This window comes from Neovison vison, chromosome 7 (genome assembly GCF_020171115.1).
Source record: "Neovison vison isolate M4711 chromosome 7, ASM_NN_V1, whole genome shotgun sequence".
NCBI classification, from domain to species: Eukaryota; Metazoa; Chordata; class Mammalia; order Carnivora; family Mustelidae; genus Neogale; species Neogale vison.
Genome location: NC_058097.1, coordinates 177,639,582 through 177,664,328, shown reverse-complemented (window position 1 = coordinate 177,664,328; position 24,747 = coordinate 177,639,582). Strand labels below are relative to the sequence as shown.

Sequence of the window (24,747 nt, the reverse complement as noted above, 5' to 3'; positions counted from 1 at the left end):
GACTCTTAATAGTTTTGTTTTTTCCTATCAGAAAGTTTTATAGTAAAAGTGATCAGTTTTTGTTTTATGGTTTCAAGTTTTTGGCTTTGGTATCATGTCTATAAAGATTTTCCCATCCTGGGGTGCCTGGGTGGCTCAGTGGGTTAAGCTGCTGCCTTCGGCTCAGGTCATGATCTCAGGGTCCTGGAATCGAGCCCCACATCAGGCTCTTTGCTCAGCGGGGAGCCTGCTTCTCTCTCTCTCTCTTCCTGCCTCTCTGCCTACTTGTGATCTTTCTCTGTCAAATAAATAAATAAAATCTTCAAAAAAAAAAGATTTTCCCATCCCAAGGTTTAAGAAAAATTACTTATTTATTGGTATTTCTTGGTATATTTTAAATTTACTTTTTATATTTAAACATTAGTTCATCTTGAATTTATTTGGCAATTTGATTCCACCTTTATTTGTTTCTAGAGGACTAGTCAGTATCCCCAAACTATTTTGAAAAATCCAGCCTTCCCTCACTAACTTCAAATATTTCCTTTATTAGTCCTTGGATCCTATAAAATTCCTTGGATTCATTTCTAGATGCTTTACTTTCTTCTTTTGATCAGTCTAATTCTTTTTGCCAAGTATCAGACTATTTTCTTAGCTATAATTTTATAGTCTGTTTAAATATCTGATAGAAAATTTCTTAGCATTGTATTTTTTTTTTCAGACTAATTATGGCTACTATCTCTTGTTTATTCTTCAAGATAAATTTTAGATTCAGCTTGTTAATTTCAAAGAAAGCCTTTATTGGGATGCTTGGATGGCTTAGTTGGTTAAGAGCCTGACTTGATTTTGGTTCAGGTCATGACCTCAGCACCATCTAGCTTCATACTGGGTGTAGAGCCCCCTTAAGATTCTCTCTCTCCCTCTCCTTCTGCTCCTCACCACCCTTGCTCATGCATAGCAGGCATGCTCTCTCTCTAAAAAAAAAAAAAAAAAAAAGAGAGAGAGAGAAAGAAAAGAAAGTCTTTGTAAATATTGGTTGGTTAATTGTGACAAATGCACTTATATTAATGTGAGATGTAAGAGAGGAACCTGGGTATGACATACATGGTAACTGTCTATATTATTTTAGAAATGTGTCTGTAAATCTATAACAATTCTAAAATAACAAGTTTATTTTTTAAACCTTAATTAGAATTTTGAGTAGATTGCATCAGGTATAAAAATTAATTTTGGAGAAGATTGACTTTTGAAAAAAAAGTGGATCTTTCTTCAAGAATGTGGATAGCAGGGGTGCCCTAGGTGGTGCTGTCAGTTAAGCATCCAGTTCTTGGTTTCAGCTCAGGTCAGATCTCAGGGTCATGAGATCAAGCCCTGCATCAGACTCTGAGCTCAGGGCCATGTCTGCTTGGGTTTCTTTCTTTCTCTCCCTTTGTCCCTCCACCTACTCTCTCTAAAATAAAGAAGTAAATTTAAAATAAATAAATAAATAAAAGAATGTGAATGGCATTCCTCAACATTTTTTCAAGTCTTGTTCTGTGTCAGATGTCTCCATTTTGAATTTCCTCCTTTTCAAAAACTTTTTAGCAGTAATGCCTTTGGTTTCATAATTTCTTTGAGAATGAGTGTGATTCCGTTAATATTTTACAAGGATTTTCTTTCATGTCTTCACCTTGATCTACTCTGTCATGTTACTAACATTCGTGGGACCTGTGGAAAAGATGATTATGCACACAGCCTTCACATTTGCAAGCCTCCATATCACCTGGAGAAGCAGGGGACATCTTAATCTTCAGAGCCCTGTGCTTGATCCTGGTGTTTTAGGAGCACAGTTTTTTTGTTTGTTTGTTTGTTTTATGTAATTGAGCATAGTTGAGTAAACTTTTTCAGATTTAAGAGTGAGCAAGCTAGTTGGGTAGGAGCCGTTAGGAATCTGGGCTGAAAAGCTCCTGCCCCATTTTTCCTGTGCAAGGCTTGTCTCACGTGGATCTGGGACAGCCATTCTTGGTATCTACCAGCAGTTTCCGGCCATAGAGCCCAGGTTTTGAGAACAGCGAACCCAGTGAGTTAGATGAAATTTGGGATTCTGATAAACTATCCCCTCAGTATCAGACACATTTAAGGAGAGAGCCAGAGATTTCTTATATAGTCTGATTGAGATTGTCTATGAAAATACAGTTTTGTGTGTGTGTGTGTGTTGAAGCAGGAATGAAAGTCATGCCAAAAACCATCTTCCAAGTGCTGGGGCCAGTAAAACTGTGGTGTATTTGGACTGTGTTCTCCCTAAACTGTTGTGAGAAACTGGATTTAAATATTTAAAATATCTCTTAGCTCTGCTCTGAGTGTTAAATAAGAGGGAAAATGTTAGTCGGAGGTGGTTTGTGCACTGTTTCAAGTGGAGAGGAAGACTGATGGCTCATATGGGCTGATATATACAAGCATTGCTGGCAGCCTGTTAACCACGCAGCCTGTGTCCCTTGTTAAACAGCAGCCGACGACCAGGCTGCATGAGAACTGAAGGCCTAGGAGCCATGACTATAAAGAAACTTTCAAAAGAGGAATCCAAACTACGTTTTGCTAATGATAGTGTTGTTGGAACCAGCAGGCATCTTCCAGAAGGTAAGACCTTGAAGGGACCAGTACTCCTCTATAGATACCATGTTTTGAGAAATTCGCTGAAGAAATAGATCCAATGGCTTTTAGGTAACTGCTAGATTATGTATGAATCAAGACTTTTTCTGTAGCAGGGGACAGAACCCTGGTTGTAAGTGGCAGAGGTCAAAGGGGAAATTTTAATTTAGTAACTTACATATTCCCTTTTAAAATCTCATGTCTGGATTCAAGGACTCAGACGATGTCGTTAGAACACTCTTTCATTGCCTTTTGTCCCTGCTGTTTTCTGTGCTAGCTGTCTTCTCAGACAGGCTCTCTCCATCGTGGCAAAAGTAGCTCTGGTTTTGGGCATCTATAGCCTCACAAGGAAAATACCTTCTTATTGTTTCTTCTCCAACAAAAGACCCAGGAAAGGCTCTCATTGGCCCGGGTTGGGTCACGTGGCTAGAAAGTGCCGTGATCTGATTGGCCAGGTCCTGAGTATGTCCTCACCCGTGGGGTCCGAGGCCCGGATTAGCAGAAAAGTGGAAAGGAAAAAAAGGGCAATGTTTGCAGAGAAAGGTGGGCTGAATGTGGAGTGGGCAGAGCAAGAGATACTCAACAGAGAATTAACACAGCCAAAGTTAGGGGCGGCTGGGTGGCTCAGTCCGTTAGGTTATCTGGCTCTTGGTTTCAGCTCAGGTTGTGGTCTTGCAATTGTGCGATTAGCCCCACATTGGGCTCTGTGTTCAGTGTGGAGTCTGCTTCAGATTCTCTCTCCCTCTCCCTACGGCTCACTCTGTCTCAAATAAATAAATAAAATCTTTTAAAAAAAACCAATGAACAGCCAAAATTAGTAAAAGTGGCATGAGTTCTTTTCCCCTCCAGATGATTTTGGAGCTGGGTGCCCATAAAGATGTATGAGACCTGGAGGGAAAATAAATGAAGAATGGTGCAGAGAAGCCTTCTTTTTTTTTTTTTTTTTTAAATTAACATATAAGTACTATTTGTTTCAGGGCTACAGGTCTGTGATTCATCAGTCTTACACGATTCACAGCACTCACCACAGCACATGCCCTCCCCAGTGCCCATCACCCAGCCACCCTGTCCCTCTCAACCCCTCCCCTCCAGCAACCCTCAGTTTGTTTCCTGAGATTAAGAGTTTCTTATGGTTTATCTCCCTCTCCGGTTTTGTCTTGTGTCATTTTTCCCTCCCTTCCTCCATGATCCTCTGTCTTGTTTCTCAAATTCCTTATATCAGTGAGATTGTATGATAATTGTCTTTCTCTGATTGACTTATGTTGCTTAGCATAATACCCTCTAAGTCCATCCACATCTTTGCAAGATTTTGTTGTTGTTTTTTTGTTTTTTGTTTGTTTGTTTGTTGTTTGTTTTTGTGGAGAAGCTTTCTTTCTAATAATGTTCATGAGAAAAGTTTTCATTAAAAGGTACAATGGTAAGGGGGCGTCAGGGTGGCTCAGTGCGTTAAGCCTCTGCCTTCGGCTCGGATCATGATGTCAGGGTCCTGGGATTGAGCCCCGCATCGGGCTCTCTGCTCAGCAGGCATCCTGCTTTCCCCTCTCTCTGCCTGCCTCTCTGCCTACATGCGATCTCTCTCTGTTAAATAAATAAATAAAGTCTTTAAAAAAAAAAGGTACAATGGTAGGGCACCTGGGTGGCTCTGTGGGTTAAGCCTCTGCCTTCGGCTCAGGTCATGATCTCAGAGTCCTGGGATCGAGCCCCACATCAGGCTGTCTGCTCTGCAGGGAGCCTGCTTCCCCCACCCCCACCTGCCTCTCTGCCTACTTGTGATCTCTGTCAAATAAATAAGCAATATCTTTAACAAAAAAAATAAATAAGTAAAAGGTACAATAGTTAGAATTACTATAGTATACTTTTTAATTAAAAGTGACACAAGATAGATTAGATTTTTGTTAAAAGTCAAATATGCATCTTTTTCTTGAGATCTGAACTGAAATGAAACACCTGAGGGGAGGAGCAAGACTCAGATAGCTGGTGGTTTTCTGTAGACTGTGCTTCTGGAAGAATTTTATACCATGAACCATCAGACTGCAGACATTACTTGTATTTTTTTGTTTTTTAAACTCAAATTTAACTTGGTTGTTTCATTTTTAAGTTTGAGGTTCTGTGCTGGATTCATAAAAGAAACTGCATCATTTAAATATTCTCAGGAACAGAACAATCCTTTGGCTTTTATATACGCCCGTTATTCCCACTATAAACGTTGAAATTACATGAAGAAAAGAGAATGGCCTGGCTGATGATGTTTGTGCAGAATTTTATTTAAATACTGCCCTTAGCGCATCACATTCAGGCAGGGAAGAAAATTGCTTTCATGTTGAGCTGGAGGTGGTCATGCTAGGTTGCCACCCCCAAAAGGAATCAAGCATTTAAGCATCTCATGTATATAGTCTGATGATCAAGGATGGACAGAGAAGACGGGTTGATAGGAAGTTCCATTCTCTGGATATGCAAGAGTTTGACGTTTTCTCAGGTGCTTTTCTTCAACCTGATTAACTCTGCAGAGGTGAGAAGATGGAGGTGAGGGTTGGGGGATGCCCACCTGGCCAAGGACTAGAGGTGGGAGAGAGAAATCACAGGTTGAGGCTTCCCCTTTTTGAATATTTTTTATCAAATACTAAATATCTTCAAAAGTCTCTCTTTTTTCTCTTTTCTTTTCTTTCTTTCTTTTCTCTCTCTCTTTTTCTTTCTTTCTTTCTTTCCCTCTTCTGTTGATAAGGGATTTCAGAGCAGCTCTGGTTTTCCTCATCTGTAAAACCTCAATTCCTTTTTATTAATCTTCTTGTGCCTGTGGAATATCAAAATTAATCATTTCTAGAGAAGCTACTCTTCGAACATTTTTTTTTTCTGAGCCATACCTCAGTGTACAAGTTTTTAGCATGAAGAGGCTCATAATTTGTGTTATATGAGGGACATTCTTCTCTTTTTGTGACCTTTCTAAGGACACATGTTTATGTATTTTAAAGCTGTCTAGGAAAAGCCAACTTTCTCAGGATACATTTTTATGCATTTTAAAGCTGTTTAGGAAAATGTGCAGTCCACACACCCCCAGGAATGAAGTCACGAGGCATATGCTCCACTGATAACTGTTTCTGCTTAGTTGATTTTCCCAGTTAGGTGGAAAGAAAATTTTTTTTGTAAAAATTGTGCTCAGTTTTGGTTGTTGTCTGTTGCATATAAGCAGACCGTTTCCATCAGCTAGCTTTGTGCTTTCCTGACACCAAAACGAAAGTTGTGCCTCAGAGCAGAAGCTGGAGTGTCTTGAAGAGTATCTTGAACTTGTTCATCCTGATCGCCCCCCTTCTCCTATCCTAGCCATTCCCACAACATTTCAAACCTTCAGCAAGCCTAATTTCATTCATTCTGCTGGAGAAAAGAGCTGGGAATTAGTTAAGGGTCTTGATGATAAAAATGAACCCAGGATGGGGTTATTCCACCAGAATTGTCTAGCTAGTTTTTGTTTTGTTTTGTTTTAAAGATTTTATTTATTTATTTATCAGAGAGAGAGGGAGAGAGAGCGAGCGCAGGCGGACAGAATGGCAGGCTGAGGCAGAGGGAGAAGTAGGCTCCCTGCCGAGCAAGGAGCCCGATGCGGGACTCGATCCCAGGATGCTGGGATCATGACCTGAGCTGAAGGCAGCTGCTTAACCAACTGAGCCACCCAGGTGTCACTCTAGCTAGTTTTGAAGGACGAGAGCTGCACTGACCTGGTCTCAAACCCCATCTCTGCCTCTTGCCATCTGTCTGACTTTGGGCAGATAACTCAGTGTCTTCTTAAATCTCAATAATCTTTGCTGTAAAATGCAGATCTTACTGTGAAGTCCTAGTGAACATTTACTGAGGGCAAACTGTGGGCTGAGCAGTGTGCTTTACTCACCCAGTCTCATTAGATGCTATAATGGTTTGATGGGGAGGTGCTGTTTCTCTTTTAAACTAGATTAATCTGGATATAAAGGATCCAAATTAATTTAATTCTTTCAAATGTATCTGCAAGAAACTGAGTAAGTCTGATTCCCTTGGTATGGGAGGTTAAATAATGACCCTCAAAGACACCTATGTCCTAATTGCTGGAACTTTGCAGTGTGATTAAGTTAAAGATCTTTTTTTTTTTTTAAAGATTTTATTTATTCATTTGACAGAGATCACAAGTGGGCAGAGAGGCAGGCAGAGAGAGAGAGGAAGGGAAGCAGACTTCCTGCTGAGCAGAGAGCCCAATGTGGGGCTCGATCCCAGGAACCCCCTGGGATCATGACCTGACCTGAAGGCAGAGGCTTTAACCCACTGAGCCACCCAGGTGCCCCTGATTAAGTTAAGGATCTTGAGATGAGGAGATCATCCTGAATCATCTGGGTGGGCCCTACATGTAAAAAGTACTCTTAAAAGAAGACACAAGGGAGATTTGACTACAGAGGATATGTGGCGAAGGAAGCAAGAGGTTGGAATGATGTGAAGAAGGTGCCAAGGCATACAGGCAAGTTCTAGAAATTGAGAAAGACAGGAGAGAGATTTCCCCCTCAGCCTCCAGAAGAAAACATCCCTGCCTACCTCTTGACTTTAGGACACGGAGGCTGGTTTGAGACTTCTGATCTTCAGGATTATAAGGGAATAAATTTGTGTTTTAAACCACCAGATTTGTAGCAATTTGTTACAGCAGCTGTAGGAAACGGATGCACTGGAATTTGTCCTATAGCTTCAATGTTTAAACCTACCTACAAGAGGACCAATGAAATTTAGAGTGAACCATTGATACCTGTAGATGATAAGTGCTTCTGGATTTTGCCCTTGTGGCATTGGCCATGTCTGCTGGACAAGTACAGCTTCTTCTTTTTTTTTTTTTTAAGCTTTCAAGGGTTTTGAAAGTTCTAATATACAGTTTTCAAAGAATCAGGTGCTTCCTTGCTTTAACTTTGTTGCCATGTGGAAGGAGATAACGGATGGAAATCTCTAGCTTGTAGCTTAAACTTCCTTGCTCACCTTTAAAGCTGAGGTTGCAAATTGGTGGCCTTTAGGCCAGATATGTCGTCTGACCTGACAGTGATTCTAAGAAATCTCAGTTATTTGCTAGAGTTTTTTATTGGTTGATTGAGTGATTATTTAATGGGGGTATAGGGACCTTTCCCCACACATTTCCCCACCTCCCTAGCAGAGGGAGAGAATCTCCAGCAGACTCCTTGGTGAGCAAGGAGCCTGATGTGGGGCTCAATCTCACAATGCTGGGACCATGATCTGAGCCAAAATAAAGAGCTGGACACTTAACTGACTGAGCCACCCAGGCACCCCATTTGCCAGAATTTAGAGCTGAAGTGATCTCATATAAAAATCTTGATTTCTGACTTTCCTGGAAAATGGAAAGATCTGGCAGACAGGGTTCATAGAATTACCAGTCCATGGCTGAAAGAGCAGGTTTGGTTCTTTCCTCCTTATTATCTGGGTTGGAAGGTAGATCTAGCCACCACAAGCTTTTCTATCCTAAGGGAGATTTGGGTCTCATCGTTGCTCAGTCTGGTGGGATTCACCTTCCACTCTCGAGCTGCTCCATGAGTAATAACACCCTTGTTTCTAGGTCATGACAAATTTTTCCCCCACAACTGTCCAGAGCTTTGTGATTGCTTCATTTGGAAAGTGCATCTTTGCCTCCAGAAATCTCTTCACTGGGTGGTAGCTCCTTGCCCTTCTTAGAAGGCTTTATGGCTCCAGACCTCTAAGAATTCTGCCTTCATTCCTATTTGGTTCATTTACAACATAGTCATTAGAACTATTTTAGGCTAATTCTCTTGGAGAAAAAGCTTGCCTTTACTTGACCACCTAAGCTCATACCTGGGTCTATTGTTCCAATGGCAGCCACCATCATTCTGAGCCATTCTGTCTCAGATTAACTCCTTCTGATGACATTTGTCCATCCAAATGACTAGATTTTCTATGGAAGCTACCCCCAGGTTGCCACACAGAGAGAACTTCAAGAATCCTAACACTTCCTAATACTAGAGAACAGTTACGTGTATTATAAATATAATAGTTCCCCACAGCAGCAAAGAAGGTCCTCCCCCCCACCCTCTTTTTAAAAATAGAAACCAAAAAAGGTGATTTTCAAACGTAGAGACAGTATGAAATGGGATGGAAAACAAATGTTTTGGAAGCCAAATTGAGTAAAAAAAGATTTCAGCAGTTAAGGTAACTCGCTAAAAGAAATAAAATGCGGTTTGAAGGATAAATGTGTAGTCTTGAACTGCAGTTGAAGAAATCATGTGTTCATACTCAAGGTTGGAGCTATGGGCCTTAATTGCAGTTCATGCTGTCTTGGATGTTGAGGATTCTGTTTGACTGAGGAGGGCCACTGTGACCTGAGTGCCAAGAAGTAATGTGCTTAGATGTGTTCACTGAGCCCTGACAGCCTGTGGGCTTAATGCATTGTGCTGTGTTTGACTGGCATACTGATTTTGAAAAATTTGCAGTGGAATCCCTTCGAGTGAGGCATGTATTTATTCTCTGGTCGTATTTATTTATGTCACTCCCCCAATTCTTTTTTTTTTTTTAAGATTTTATTTATTTGATAGAGAGAGATCACAAGTAGGCAGAGAGGCAAGCGGGGGGTGGGGGAGGAGGAAGCAGGCTCCCTGCCTAGTAGAGAGCCCGATGTGGGACTCGATCCCAGGACCCTGAGATCATGACCTGAGCTGAAGGCAGAGGCTTAACCCACTGAGCCACCCAGGCAGCCCCCACTCCCCCAATTCTTAAGGTTTTTGTGTTTATGGATGGTCCTCCTTCCCCTCCTCCCTTAGAGTGGCCCTCTTCCAGGGGCACTGGCACCCATTTCAAGCCACATGCTGAAAGAGGAAGGGGGTCAAGAAGAGATGGTATAGATGGGGAAGGAATCAGACGCCAGTTTATGTCATAATCTCTGAGAGAACCGCAGCTCTGTACCGGGTCCCACACCTGAAGGACGGCAATGGGAAGAGGATTTAGATTCAGGCCTTCTCATGGAACATTTATAGACTAAGTGCCTTCAGTCACCAAGCTGAGAGGATACAGACAGTGACAAGTTGGACTCTGTCTTTGAGGCTGAGTTTACCCCAGAGCAGAGAAGACACACAGAGAGGGCTGTCAAACACGCAGATGGAAAGGAGGAGGCCAGTTTCAGGTTGGCTTAGAAAGGTCTGTCCTCACAATGAAAGCAGTTCCCAAATGGAATGGGCTGCCTTTAACACTTACTACCAGTCTTTGTTGTCCAACTGTTGAAGATAAGCTACAGGAGTTTGAGCTGAGGGTTGGAGTAGATGACTTTTCTCCCGCTGTTAGTGTATGGTTCCATGACCACTGACCTGCTTTCCTTTCCTCACCCAGAGAGAGTGGGCACCCTAGGAAATGTCTGTGGATTGTATCCGGTGTTCTGGCCAGACCCCACTGGGAGCCAGGCCCCGGGTTGCTGGGTTTCCAAGTGTGGAATGGCATTGCTGGGTCTGTCTTCTGGAGACGCCAAGGCCAGCAGGCAGGACCCAGCTGTAGTTTTTATTCATGGACCTGGTGGAAGAAACTAGGGACGTATTTGGCAGGTACAGTCTTGTTTCTGGTTGCCTTTGTGTGTGTTGGCTTTCTTTTGCCTCTGAAGAGCATGTGAGTGCGGCAACACTTCTTTTCCTGGCACAAGTACTTTGAGGGAAGTCTATTTCCTGGGCTCCCCAGGAATCCAAGTAACAACACATCGGGTGATTAGCTGCCAAGACGAGAGATTCCTAATTCTTCCCCTTTGATAGCAGAATTTAAAATAATTCAGATTTCTGTTGTGTCCCTTAGAATCCCTCAGCCTTACAAAATGTGTCCCGTTTTGGCTCCATGCAGAGGACTACACCAAGCAGAGGCCACGTCTCTCCCCAGCCTTCAAGGCAGAATGTTCTGGCAGCATCCTGCATTGTCCTGTCCTCTGTCAGCTACCACATGGCCACTGTCATCAGCTCTTGGGTCCTCACTGTCTCTATAGCATGATCGTAAGGAAAGTAGACATGGCCTCTTTCTTGGCAAGTACACTTTAAGGTTCAGAGGCAGATGTTATCTGGATTTGGCATTTCTTTCTGACTTTTGCATGTTTAACCCCAGTTTAGCTCTCTTTGGGACACTTCCCCCCACTCCCAGATATATTAGAAATCACCTGGAGGATGTGGAGACCAAGTGTAGTAGGTTCAAGGGAACAGAACTGCCACCCGATTCCCCACACTGCTATCACTGCTCTCTGCAAGGGAGACAGGCAATTCTTTCTGAAATGCCTGGAGCCAGAATTAAATGTGAAACCCCACAGCTGCTGTGGCTGTGGGGTGTGTGGACAAGTCAGTCATCCTGGCAGACACCCTTCCCCTCCAGGAATTTTCTCCCCTGGGGAAGTGGGAGTGGAGCCAGGCCCCGGTTTTCCCCACACCCTCAGCTGGAGCGGGCTGATCGGCCCAGCTACCTGCCTCCCCCATGGGGACCCCTGGTGTCTCTAGAGTAACAGAGGGAGAGGGCGGAGGTTCTCAGCCCTGACGGCAAGTTAATTACTCCTGGAGGTTTGGAGTAGGGGAAACCAGTGCATGGACCCCTTGATTCCCCAGAGTTAATTTTGTAAAGCAGCTTTATAAATTCCACACACCGAACAACTCACCCGTTTAGAGTATACAAATCAGCGGTTTCTCGTATATTCACAGAACTGTACGACCGTTCTCACAATTTTAGGACATTTTCAGCAGTCACTCTGCCATTCCCCTCAACCTCCCCAGTCCTAGGCAGCCCATTACCAACCCCCTTGCTGTCTCTACAGAATTTGCCTGTTCTGCACATTTTGTTTAAACGGAATCCCACAGTAGGTGTGCCTTTGTGGCTGACTTCCTTCACTTAGCCTATTTTCAGGGTTTTCCACATGACCATGTATCAGTATTTCCCACCTTTTTATTGCTAAATAATATTCCCTCTTATGAAGATACTCGAATTTGTTCATCCATTCGTCGGCTGATGGGCATTGGGGTTGATTCCACTTTTTGGCTATTACGAATTATGCTGCTAATCAACAACGCATACAAGTTTATCTGTAGATACACGTTTTCCTTTCTCTGGGGAATATACCTAGAAGTAGAATTTCCGGATCACCTTGTAACATTAGGTCTAATTTTTTGAGGAGCTGCCAGACATTTTCCAAAGCAGCTGCACCTTTTTAAAGAGGCATTTCCTAAAAGCTTCCTGTGCTGATTCTAGAAGGGATTGTAACGCGCTTCCCATGTAGATATGAATCCTTACTTTGCCTCATTTGGAAGTAAAATAACAGCAGCACACATGCCAGCTTTTACCTAAAGGAGAGAATACTTCTCGAGTCTTCACTTTTTCCAAGTTGTTCTTTTCAGCCTTCCACAGCCCTCAGCTCTCGCTCACACCCCAAGGGAACCTGGGCACCAACTAGATGACTAGCCAGCCTAGTGCTGAGTAGGATTACCTGGTGTCCACGGACACCACGGGTCGGCTGCGAAGAGTTAAGCTGATCTGGGAAACTGATTTGTAGGGGTGAGTGGAGCAGGGCCGCAGATGTGTAATCCCCACTTCTGAGAATGTGACATTTCTCCCGTGTCATCACTTTCTTGGGCCTATCTGGTAAAAACTGAGTCATGAGGTGCCGACAAAAATCCTTTGCACTCAGTGTGGAACTTGAGGGATCTGCTCATTCCTGAGATATTTGGAGCTGTCAGTCCTGCCAGCTAGAAGGTAAACAGCTTGCTGGGAATGAAGTCCTGCCCCTGGGTCTTTTCCCAGCTCGTCTGAGAGGGTAGACCCAGACGGCCGACCTGTGAGAACCTGAGTGTGAGGGAGGGCTGCGTGGAGGTGAGGTGATGGTTGAGCGGCCCCGCCCTTCCCAGAGTCCTGTTTCCAGAGCAGCCCTAGTGCAGGGATGCAAAAGCCAGCTGTCATTGTCCTGTGAGCGTTTTAAGAACATTCCTTCTGCCACAGATGAGCATTTCCAGATGGCACCGGTGGACCGACCTGAGCCTTGTTGTCCTTTCTTTGTGTTTGCAGCCACGGCACAGGGTATGAGAGTGACAACCACACGACGCCCATCCTCTGTGGTGCCCAGTACAGAATACATACCCACGGCGTCTTCCGGGGCATTCAGGTGAGAACTTGGGAGGGGGCTTGCTGGACGGGGACTTGTATGCCTCTTTCCTTTCTCAATAGCCCTTCGCTTCCATGCTGATGGCCATTTGGCCCTGGTAAGTCTGTTCCTCATTACAGAGTGCTCTGACGATAGGGACCTCTCCTCTTCCACTGGGGTGGAGAGGGCAGCAGCCCCTTCTCTACAGGTCTTTGTGACCACGCCCACATCCCTGACTCAGACCAAGATGCTTCTGGCAGAACCCCATCACTTCCCCTTACCTGCTCAATTCATCTTTCCCAGGTGGGCTGTGGAACTCTTGCAATGAATGACTCAGACCCTTGGCTTCCAAGTCAGAACCTTGACTTGGTCTGCATTGTCAAGTGCCTGAAGCTGACTCTTCTCTTGCCTGGTGTTCTACTAGTAACAATAAATAATGACAATAACAGCAACACCATGTTGGTGCTGGACACTTTCTATGTGCCAGGAGGTGTGCTGAATTTTATATATGGGCTTTTTGTCTTCATCAACTCAAATTTTTAGATCAGTTCCAGGTTTAAGGAAAAATTGTGCAGAAAGTACGAAGAGTTCCCCTGTCCTCCCTGTTCCCCCTCCTCCCTGGGACTAACATCTTGCCTCGGTATGATACACTTGTTACACTTGAGGAGCCAGTATTGATACATTATTTTTTTTCTGAAACATTGTTGTTAACGGAAGTCCATGGTTTACCTCAGGGTTGGGTTTTCACACTGGCGGCTTCCATGGATTTTCTGTGTACTGCCATGCTTCTACCATTGCATTAGAGTACAGAATAGTTCCACTGTCTAAAAATAACAATGCCTGTGTTCCACCTATTCATCTGTCCCCCTTTCTCTTCCTCCCCCCACAACCACTGATGTTCTTACTGTCTCTATAGTTTCGCCTTTTTCCAGGACGTCGTCGTATGGTTGGAATCACACAGGATGCGGCCTCTTCAGACTGAGCTCTGTCACTTAGCAATATGCATTTAAGGTTCTTCTGTGTCTGTATTTTATTTTTCCATTTAATCCTCAGTGCACCTTTAGAGGTGGGCACCATTATGTCCATTTTATGGATGAGGAAACCGAAGTCCAGAGAAGATGAGTGACTTGTGCAGTCACACAGCTGGTCGTAACGCGAGACTTGTCTGATTCCGGAACCCCTGTTTTTAAGCACCATGTTGCATTGCTTCTCAGGGAGACAGAGGGCTGTGAGCAGTTTGAGGGGGGCCTCCAAGGAGAGTGAGGAAAGTAAAGTAAAAAGGTAGACATTTTGGAGAATTCATAAAAGTCCATGGCAGACCACCTCCACAGAGCCTCTTTTGGGGATCAGAACCACACACAGTTACCAAGAGTCTCCGTGTGTGACTTTCACGTGTGCCTCAGTGACTCTAACACAAGTGACCGTGGTGATACTTTCACCAGAGTAGTCAGTACCCGAGAAGTAAGTTGTGTGCGAGCCAGGTCCCCACATGATGTGTGGGGCAGGTAGCTCTGAGATATTCTGATTGATGTTTCCAGAAGCATCATGGTGATAGAACAGTATTCTCCCTCAGCCCAAACATTCCAAGGGTGACAATAAGGTGAGGGCTATAGAAATATGAAATCTGATGGAGGTACAGGAAGACTCATCCCAGTCTCCCCTCCATCAAATGCCCCTGGCATCCTCCACCAGGATCCTTGACTGACATCAACAACACGGTTTTATATCCTGCTGTTGTGTGTGCTACCTCTAGATTGAATCAAAGGAAATGAAGAGAGCTTTTGACTTCCTGTCCTCCAATCCCAGGTTGTCAGACTCACTATCATGGCTGCGGATAGACTCCAGACCTCACAGGTGTTGATTCACTACTGACTCGTTTTCTCCTAGAGTCTGACAGTCAAACACCGCTGGCTCGTCATTTAAATTTACACCACAGTTTGCCTCGAGACACTGTGGCCTATCAACAGCAAATTTGTGTGTCACCATAGTACTTTTCCTTCAAAAAAGAAAATCTCACAGGGCAAGGCAGTGCGAAATAGGATCTAGAATGTAAGTGTGGTGTGGAAGGTGCACAGATCGGGGAATGGTTTAGGCTCAGAGGTAGTTCTGGGTCTTAACACAAAACACGGATGTGCTCTTTGGTCTTGACTTGCACATCTGAAAGAGAATGAAGAAGAGTCAGTGGCCGTTGGGACACTCCCACTTCCCCCATCTATGAGTCATTGATCCTGAGAGCAAGAAGGAGAATTTGTCTCATGGTGTCCCCTTAGCATGTTGTCATGGAGAACGGACACATACCCACTCCCTCAAGGTAAAGGGAATCAACAGTGAAGGACATGGAAAGTGCCCAGAAGGCAGACACAGTGTTTTCTGGTGTTATTATTGAGCGATTACTCTGCCTATATCATTGGCCTCTGGTGGTTTCAGCCCTTCACAGAGAGAGCCCCCAGCTCTCAGGGGCCTCTTCCTTCCTTGTCATTTACTTTCACATGGAAAGTCTGGTCAGTTTGGGATTCATTCAGTATCCCATATTTTTCTCTAATAACGACTTCGCCACACATTGCAGACTGGGCCTGAAGTCACGTGGCTGTGTGTCCAAGTGGGAGGAAATAGATTCTGAGATGTAGGATTTCTAGACCTCACCGTCTCCAGTGGCAAAGCTGAGAGACAGGATGGGTGGGAAACTCTTGCGGTCACCAGCATTTCTTTTCCAGATCCTCTGGATCAGCAACCCCAAAAAGACCTCAAAGAAGTACCAGTTCTGGTTGATTCATAGTAGCAATGTTGGCGTGCTGCACTGTAACATGGTCTGATCTGTCGTCCATTAGTGATGTCTGCTGTGGGCATCTGGAGCATGGATGGGAGCTGTTTTACATCTTATAACCGTCATCCCGTCTTTGGGTATATTCTAAAGCTCACTTCCACCAGGACTGACATGAATGTTCACATGTGGCTTAAAGCCTCCATTTCTCTCATACTCTGCTCGTAGGATGTGCGACGTGTGCCTGGAGTTGCCCCAACTCTTGTCCGGTCGGCATCTGAGACCAGTGAGAAACGCCCCTTCATGTGTGCTTACCCGGGCTGCAATAAGAGATATTTTAAGCTGTCTCACTTACAGATGCACAGCCGGAAGCACACTGGTAAGTGTGTCCCCTGTCCAGCCTCATTTCCAGTGGCCGGTGGGCAAGGGGGATTCAAGAGCTCCTGCTCTTGGCTGTCCCACCGCTAAGGACACCGGAAATTTCTTGGATTGGCAGTAGGCAGTGCTTTGAAAGATCTGACCAAGAAGATTAAAAAAGCTGCCAGGGGCATTTTCCAACCCGATGGTCTATCCTTTATTAAAGAATTTAGTAAACTGTCTTCAGGAACGACAGAGCAGAGTGGTGGAAAAAGAATTCCGCTGAACTAAAGAGGCTTAACTTGTGTTTGAATTCTGACTTCACAACCAACTGGTAAGACCTTGAGCAAGTTACTGAACCTCTCTTTGGACTTCCTTTTGTCTCATGGAAAATGGAGGTGGTAATATCTGTCTTATTATAGTCTTAAGACTATATTCACTTTTTTTTTTTTTAAGAGAGAGAGAGAGAACAAGCAGGAGAGGGGTGGAGGCAGAAGGACAGACGATCTCCAGCAGACTCCACACTGAGTGTGGAGCCTGATGTGGGGCTCAATCTCATGACCTGAGATGATGATCGGAGCCGAAATTAAGAGTTGGACACTAAACTGACTGAGGCACCCCGGTGTCCAAAATCTAGATTAAATTTATTCTATTTATTTATTTATTTAATTTATTTTTAAAAAGATTTTATTTATTTATTTGACAGAGATCACAAGTAGGCAGAGAGGCAGGCAGAGAGAGAGGAGGAAGCAGGCTGCCTGCCAAGCAGAGAGCCCAATGTGGGGCTTGATGGGATCATGACCCAAGCCGAAGGCAGAGGTTTCACTCTACTGAGCCACCCAGGTGCCCCTAGATTAACTTTTAAAATCAAATTAAATACCAGGCATTAACTATGAAACACCTAGTATAGTCTCTATGTCAATAGGTCTGAATAAACAATAGTATAACTGTTAGAATACTATTAGCATCTCTAAAGAGAGAGGACCTATTCCGGGAGTTTGGTAATCAGATAGTTTTGAGAGATTGATGAGCAAAGTCAGTGAGACTTAAAGAGAGATGGTCCAAAGCAAAACTGAACTGTTTGGGTTAGTAACAACCGACCAGAGAGGAATGGGAAAATGGATTTGGAGGTTTAATTTTTGTTTTCAGTCTTAAAAAAAATATATGATTTTTGGTGATGTGTTAAGGAAAATGGGATTTTCCCACAGGTTAAGGGATCTTAACTTCCTCTGGGAAAGAGAATTGGCCTCATCTGGTTGTTGGCTGCTACCTTGAGTATGAACAGCTATTTCACAGAAGTTTGCTCTTTTCCTTGTGGGCACTGGACAGGAGTGTGGTTGGATTACCACTGCAGGGAATACTGAGTGAGAAGCAGTGAGAAGCCAGGCTTTCCTACAGGGGAGCTGGCGCTGTTTTTTCCCGTAACTGGAAGGACAGTTTTATTGTTACAGTTACCCTTACTATTTTGTTATTGCTGCTTATTTTGCTCTGGGGAAGCTGAAGAAGAGATGAGCTGTATTCAGATCTCTTTGGATCATTGGACTTTGCTAAGTTGCTGTGTCTGGAGGATGCAGTTCTAGAACAAACCTGAGTCTGCACTCAGTAGACCACAGGCTCCAAGGCTAAAGATGATAGAACTAGGGGCCTGTTACATTTCTACATGTTTCCCAAATGAGATCGTTTGAAAAGCATTTGTGAAGTCTATTAAGAAAATGATAAAGCAAAATTGTGGCTATAGAAATGCAAGGGAATACACTGGAGGCAATATGATTGTAGAAACCTTGACTGGGGAAGAGACACTTAGAAAAGCAGGGAGGGAGAGATGTGTGTGTGAGGGGGAAGCAGTGGGCAAGGTAGCCATGACCCTCACACCCTCTGATGGCTTTAAGAAGCTCCTCTTTGCAGAAGACAAGGAGAGCAGCCTGTATTTAACAGTTCTAGAGCCCTTTTCTTGGAAGAATGCAAGCTTTTCTTATCTACACATCACAGTAGTAAGACTGTTGTATTAAGTATTTTTATATCAATATTTTTTATGTGCCAGACTCTCTACATGCATTCTTTCATTTAATCCCCACACACTGACCAGTTATCTTGTGGGCAAAATATAGTGGAAGCAGAACCCACACTTGTGCCTTTTCACTGCAAGTCATAAACCCCCTTCTCAAAGAGGTGATAGTCTGTTTTGCAGCTAGGATTCACATATGAAAAAGAGAGTATGTGACAATGTGCTAAACCAGAGGCTGGAGTTGGCTGAGAAGATTTGCTGATTTGAGCCAAAGTCATCCCAGAAGGAGGAAGGGCTTGGACTTACTATCAAAGGGTCAGTAGGGTGCGGAAGAGGAAACAAAGAAGGAGCAGAAGCAGAAAGGCACCAAAAAGAAAGTAGACTGAGTACGGTTGTTGAAGTATATGACACTGGGCTAGATATAAATACCAAGTGAAGGAAAGGTTCCTGCCCCCGGGATTTTCCAGCCCCTGAAGGAAGGTAGCCACAGACCCAGTCTACCAAGTTAGATGTTCTGTAATATGTTCCGTACCGAGGGAATGAAGGGCTTTCGAACTGATCATGAAATTTCCAAGAAGGCACAGAGGAAGCAGGTGGCATTGGCAAGGGACGTACCATAGACTCGTTGACAGGGAGAAATGTGGAGATAAGGACAAAGGGCATTTGGTGTAAGCAAAGTGCAAGGCAGATTTAGGGAATGGTGAGCTCTGGTATAGGAGGAATAGAGATTAATCAGGGGAACAGAGGATATGAGGCCAGACAGGCAACGCGGGAATGCCTTTTAACAGAAAGAACAGCTGGTCCTGGGATGGCTTGCTCTCCATCCCAGAACACTGGTGACTCAGAATTCTCATAAGAAGGTGGGAAGGCCCAATGGGGTCACTCAGTGCACTCATGGAGCTTTGTTCCCAGTATTTGGCTGAACTTTCTCTAGCAAGGACAGGGGTGCGGTTTCTCCCTTCAGAGGCAGAAGTTTGTGCAATCCCACTACTGACTTCTCTTGGATAAAGGAATACCGAAGCCTTTCTAGATACTTCGGTTCCTGGTTTCACTTGAGTGTCTCACAAGCATGGAGCTGTTTAGGCTTGATCCAGGAATGAGAAGTCAGTAGCAGAGAACATCAAATCTTCAGACCATAAAACATAAAACATTTATTACCTGGGGCCAGCTCCAAGGCATACCCATTCCAGAATTTTGCCTCCAACTCAGTTGAAGAGTTAAGACGTCTTTGGTTTATTATTTTTCTAAAGATTCTCTACCAGTATTTCTCGAGCAGTGCCTGTGTGCTTGGCACTGGGCAAAGAAGCCCTTTATGGGGCTGGCCTGGCTCAAGCTATTCATGAATCCTTCAAAGCTATGAGACGAGTAGCCCCCCTTTTCAATAAGGAAATGGCTCTTCACCCAGAGCTTGAAGTGGCAGAGCTGGTTGGGACCCTAGTGTCCGACATCAGAACCTGAGCTCCCGTCCACTTAAAACTCAGAGATGAGGGACCTATCCTCATTCAACCCATCCCCCACTCTCCACTCACTGTCCAGGAGCCCGTGTGTGGGAAGACCTTGAGCCTCACATAACAGCACCCTACTGCAGTCTACCAGAGTGCCTTAGGTTCTTGGGGATCCCTCAGTCCCAGCAGGAAAGGTTGCCTTTCTTGAGATCCCCATTTCCAGCAGCATTTTCAAATGGATTATGTGTCTTCCCCAAGGTGAGAAACCATACCAGTGTGACTTCAAGGACTGTGAACGCAGGTTTTCTCGTTCAGACCAGCTCAAAAGACACCAAAGGAGACACACAGGTTTGTAGGCTCCCTTCTCGTTGCTGGCAGTATGTTCTCTTGGGTTGCAGTTGATTTTGTGATTCTCTTTATTGTTGAATATGGATGTGAGAGGGTTAGCCATTTGCTTAGCTTTTCCCAATAATTATGTCCCCCTCCCCCACCACTGGAGATTTTCCGTTTCTTAAGAAGGCAAAAAAAAAAAAAAAAAAAAAGACAAAGAAACATCCCACATTTCTCCTGCAGACCACAGAACAGTGGACTCCCACTAGCCATTTCCTGATGATACGCTGAGGAGCAGTGAACAACAGGGTGGTGGAGAGCATGATCAATTTGTAGTGTGTGATTCACTTTTTCAGTCTTGGCCACAGCCGAGACTCTAGTGGGAAGCTGGACGTTTGTGCTTAAGGGTTAGCAGCTCCCCAGACAGAAGCAGCTCTTCAGGGATTATTTACGGAATCAGGTGGTCCATACCAGGCCTGGGGTGTGGGGCACATCTGAGAGAGATGCAGACATCATCACAGGGGGCTGGAAAGGCCCGTCTCCTCTGGCCACCTCCAGGAAGCTGGCCCCGGGGGCCTCCTTATGCTCCCACATTGTTAGGGCTGCGGCTAGACCTTCTCTGTCCATTTAGGTGTGAAACCATTCCAGTGTAAAACTTGTCAGCGAAAGTTCTCCCGGTCTGACCACCTGAAGACCCACACCAGGACTCATACAGGTAAAACAAGTGCGTAAACTTTTCTTCACATTTATTTTTCATTATTTTTTTTAAAAAAAATATGGTTGAATGAAGTTGTTTGTATTGGGAGAGATGGGAAAAGATGAGTGTAGAAGTTCTGAGCAGGTGTAGCAAGAGAAAGAACAGTGCACGGCTCTCTTTAACTAATAACATTGTTTCAGAAGGATTGGGGCTGGAAACTACAGAACAGAAGTGAGAAATGCAAAGAACACTCCTTTACTGTGTGTCCAGAAAGAAAGGAGGAGAGGAGCTAGGTCCCCACTGTTCCTAGTTTGCTGCATTACACGGTGTCGCTCCATTTAATAAGATCATCAACTTTACAAAAAAATAGCAGAAATTCTCGCAAGCCAAATATTTACTCTCTAGAGAGCTCACATTTCATGACGCTATTTTCAGAGACCTGAATCCTTGCTGGGCTAAAAGTTAATGTCCCAGGAGCAGACATGGTTTCTGCCAAATGCATATCAGCATGTGGATATTACTCCCTCTTTACTAGTGTAGAGAGGGGAACAGGGCCTTTATTCAATGGTCACTGAAACTTTTTGCTTTTCCACAAGCTTGGTGTGATTCCTAATTGCTGTGTATTTTCTAGCTTTGGAAGGAGGGTCAAGGCTTAGGGTTATCTCGCTGTATCTTTGCAACATCTTTGTAAGAAGAGGAGGGTAGGCATGTTTTATCCCCATTTTTCAGATGAGGAGACTGAGGCCTGTAGTGATGAAATGACTTGTCTACAGTCCCAAAGCTAGTAAGTAGCAATCCCAATTCCTTCTGCTCCCAGCCCACCACGTCCCATGGCTTTCTTTTTTGGAGAAAGAGTGTAGGTTCGTCTCACAGCCCAGGGAGGGTAGGAATCAGGAAGAAAGCCAAGGTCGGCAAAGCTGAGTGCCATTGAGAGACCGAGGAGAGTGAAGACCAACGAGAGAAAGGGTTGGGCTTTGTCCATTAGAACGTGACCTTTGACAGCGTGGCTGGAGGTTGGGGTGCATAGCCAAGGGTCAGATCAGGAAGAGCAGAGGAATAGTGAGTAGAAGATGAAGGAAAACATGAGGTTGTGAGCCCCCATGCAGTGGCAGATTCTCAGCCCCAATAGGCTGCATTTATAAACCTGTGCCCGCCCCAAAGTTGATGGGACAGGCCTTTCTTTTGCCCTTCTCAGGTGCCTCTCGTGTTTCTTCTTTTTCTTAGTCCTGAGCCCATAATTTGGTGAGAAAATTATCATTCCTTATATCCCGGCCCCCTTCTCCTGTAACCCTGTGTCTATAGGCATATGTGCAAAATGACCCATGCCACTGGCAGACTGTTTTACCCTATTTTGATCAGTCCCCAGTTCTGACCCTGGGACAGTGCCTCCCCTGGGACATTGCTCACTGCTTGTGCCAACCAGTAGTTCTCAGCAGAGCCAAAGTGGGACCAATGATATCCTGGGAAGTTCTCCTTGGTTGGACAGAGATTGGCTTCTGAGGCATTCTTACTTGGGAAAAAGACACACACAGCTCTATCTCCATTAGGGCCAGGCCTGGGAGGGGGGATCCTGCCAAGCGCATGGGCCTAGGAACAGACAGGCCTGGGGGATTAAAGCCCTGCTTGGGTCTGCCCTTGCTAGTGGTCTAGCCTCAGCTCCAGAGTGGGGATACTAATGCTTGTCTTGCAGAGCTGTTGTAAAGGATACGTGAAATAAAGTATACAGAAGACGCTGAGCACAAGGCTGGGCATATATTAGGCATTTCACAAATGCTGATTATTCTCCCTGTCCAGAATGAGGCTTGGAAGGAACTTCTGAGAGCTCCTTAGGTGGGGAGGTCTCGATCTTTTGGCAGGCTCGTTAAAAATCTTAAAACTATGCCTCGACTAGAACAGGGATTATGCTCTGAGGAACAATTGAAGGTAAAGGAAGCAAATACCCTGCCAAGTGGTATCAGCGACTTATTTTAAAATACGCAGCCCATCCAGAATATTGACACAGACAGGGATATGCAAGCTACAGTCCCAGCTCTACTACAGGAGGGCGACCAATCAGTAGTACCCAGGGTCATGAACCTGAGCTCCTGCAGCCCAGTGAAGCTGGATTCCCTGGGAAGACAGTGGAGGGGAAACATCTATACAATTCACAAAACGGTCTAAGAGCAAAGGTTGAAACAAATGTTTTCCCCTCGATTACATATGAATTGCCCATTTTGATTAACTAGACTCTTTCCTGTCATTTCCCCAGTCCTCTGACTTAATAATATTTCATACTTTCGACAGTCATTTAATCCTGAAGGGTCCAGAGGTGCTGCCATTCCAAGGATGCCCATGAAATGAGCCCGATTTGTTAGTCTAGGGAAAGAACTGGCTGGGAAGGGGGGTGGGGTCAGGGGTGAGTGCTTTGGGATGATTTAACTCAGGCCTTTGAGAGTTGAACTTGTGCCCAGTCTTTCCGCCGCAAGTGTCTCTGACCGGCAATTGTGTCAACAGGTGAAAAGCCCTTCAGCTGTCGGTGGCCCAGTTGTCAGAAAAAGTTTGCCCGCTCAGACGAATTAGTCCGCCATCACAACATGCACCAGAGAAACATGACCAAACTCCAGCTGGCGCTTTGAGGGGGTCCGACCGGGGGACATGTCTGTGTCCCAGGCAGGACGGTGTGTGAACTCCTTTCAAATCTGACTTTAAAATTCCTCCTCACTCACCTCTCTAAGAAGGAAATGGCCGGTGGTCTTCTTCAACCAGCTTCCAAGACAAGATGACTGTGCTGCTGGATCCCGCCAGGTTTGCCCCAGGCTGCTGCGCTCTGCTTGGCTTGCTTTTCCAGAGACCCTGGAGAAGTGGCTGGCAAGCTCCAGTTGGTTCAAAGCCCATCTCCGCCATTTGGTCTGGGTTTTCCACTGGGACAAGCGCCATTGTTGGTAACGTCCCCCCCGGCCCCCTTTTCTCCTTTTACGCTCCTTTTCACTAGGAATGGAGTCACTGTACCATTTTCCATCATAGAATATTTACAGGCTGGGGCATGTGTATGTGTCTGCTAATGTAAACTTTGTCATGGTTTCCACTTACTAACAGCCAGAAATAAATCAGAGAGCAAGGCACCGGGGCTGAGCCCCGTCTGACATTCCGGAGGCTAGGCAGGCCGCTAACCTGGACAGCGCGATGTACTGCTCCCAGGCCTCTGAAAAGACATGTGTGTTTCAAGCAGCCTAAGAAAGAATCAGAACTAACCAGTTCTTCTGTAGAGAAATCAAAAAGAATCTTCCCGTTGAGCTAATTCAATGTTAACATTTGCACAATGCTGTTAAGAAGCTGTGCTTGGAGATCTGAGATTTGGGGTTTATTTTTGACTTTTTGGAGTTATAATCACATTCCTCTTCAGAGATGTACATCTCTCCTCACACAAAGGAAGTGGAATTCATTTTTATCATCTGGGGTGTCCTTAGAATGTACAGACCATGTTGGGTATGTGGCTTCAAGTTGTAAAAATTAAGTGATTCTAGAAGAAAATTGGGCTGCTCCAGCATCCCCACTGATAAGACTGTTGTTAAGTAACTTTGAGTCTAACAGTGTATGTGGCAAGATGAGACTTACTAGTGTGAGGAAATCCATTGTTTAAAGGTGGTTGAGTGTGTGTGTGTGTGTGTGTGTCTGTGCATGTGTGCTAAAGGAGGGTGTTTATTATTTACTGTTGCTTGAAATTATTGTGTAAATGTATATATCTGATCATGATTTGCTCTTTGACAACTAAACTTAGGAAATGTGTAAATGTTAGATGCATCACTGTTTTGGTGTTGATCTTACAACGTATCAATGATAACACTAAAAATGTAACCTGCATTTTTCACTTCACTCTCAATTAAAGTCTATTCAAAAGGAAAGTGGCAAGATTGTATCAGCTGCATTGTGTTCAAATCTTAAGAAGGGTTGAGACTGTCTTAAACAGGTAAGAAGATGCTATGGGACATCAAAGGTCACTGGTGTAGTCTATCCACATCCTGGCTACTCTCTGTTTCTCTCTGTCGAACCCCAGGAGGCAGTTATCCATCCTGGAAGCAGCCAGCCCCCCCCCCCCAGGTGACGGTGCTCGTGCTGTGGTCAGATGCCTTTATGGAGGGCTTGGTGAATTTAATCAGGCTATCCTTGTATCCCTAACAAGTGATACAAGATTCCAGGTCAGCGAATGAGACTAGGGATGCTAATGATGACTGGGCTCTGTCTGGAAAGTTCATAGGTACATATGGCAGTCAGGAGGCCAGAGGCTAAACACCTTGAACACCTAGCACAGCTGAGTTGCCGTCTGTGGTTGTTAGAAATCAACTCGGCAGGTGGAAAAGTGTTTAGACTTTCCAGGGCAGCCGAGTGTAAACGCAAAGGTCTACATTATGTATAAACTATAAACTCTTTTTCTGGTTCTGGTGTATGGTCTCTGAGCTGTAAATA

At 44.7% G+C, this 24,747-nt stretch overlaps 1 protein-coding gene across 1 annotated transcript in view; it reads left to right on the top strand.

Annotated features, from left to right (window-relative positions):
* WT1 (WT1 transcription factor) overlaps nucleotides 1-24,185 on the top strand; it is a 48,882-nt gene extending 24,697 nt beyond the window's left edge. The window contains exons 5-9 of the mRNA XM_044259029.1: nucleotides 12,634-12,730; nucleotides 15,699-15,849; nucleotides 19,536-19,625; nucleotides 20,239-20,331; nucleotides 22,798-24,185. Coding sequence (XP_044114964.1) covers nucleotides 12,634-12,730; nucleotides 15,699-15,849; nucleotides 19,536-19,625; nucleotides 20,239-20,331; nucleotides 22,798-22,919 — 553 coding nt within the window. The 3' untranslated portion in view covers nucleotides 22,920-24,185. The remainder of the gene's footprint in view (nucleotides 1-12,633; nucleotides 12,731-15,698; nucleotides 15,850-19,535; nucleotides 19,626-20,238; nucleotides 20,332-22,797) is intronic.
* The last annotated feature ends 562 nt before the right edge of the window (nucleotides 24,186-24,747 follow it).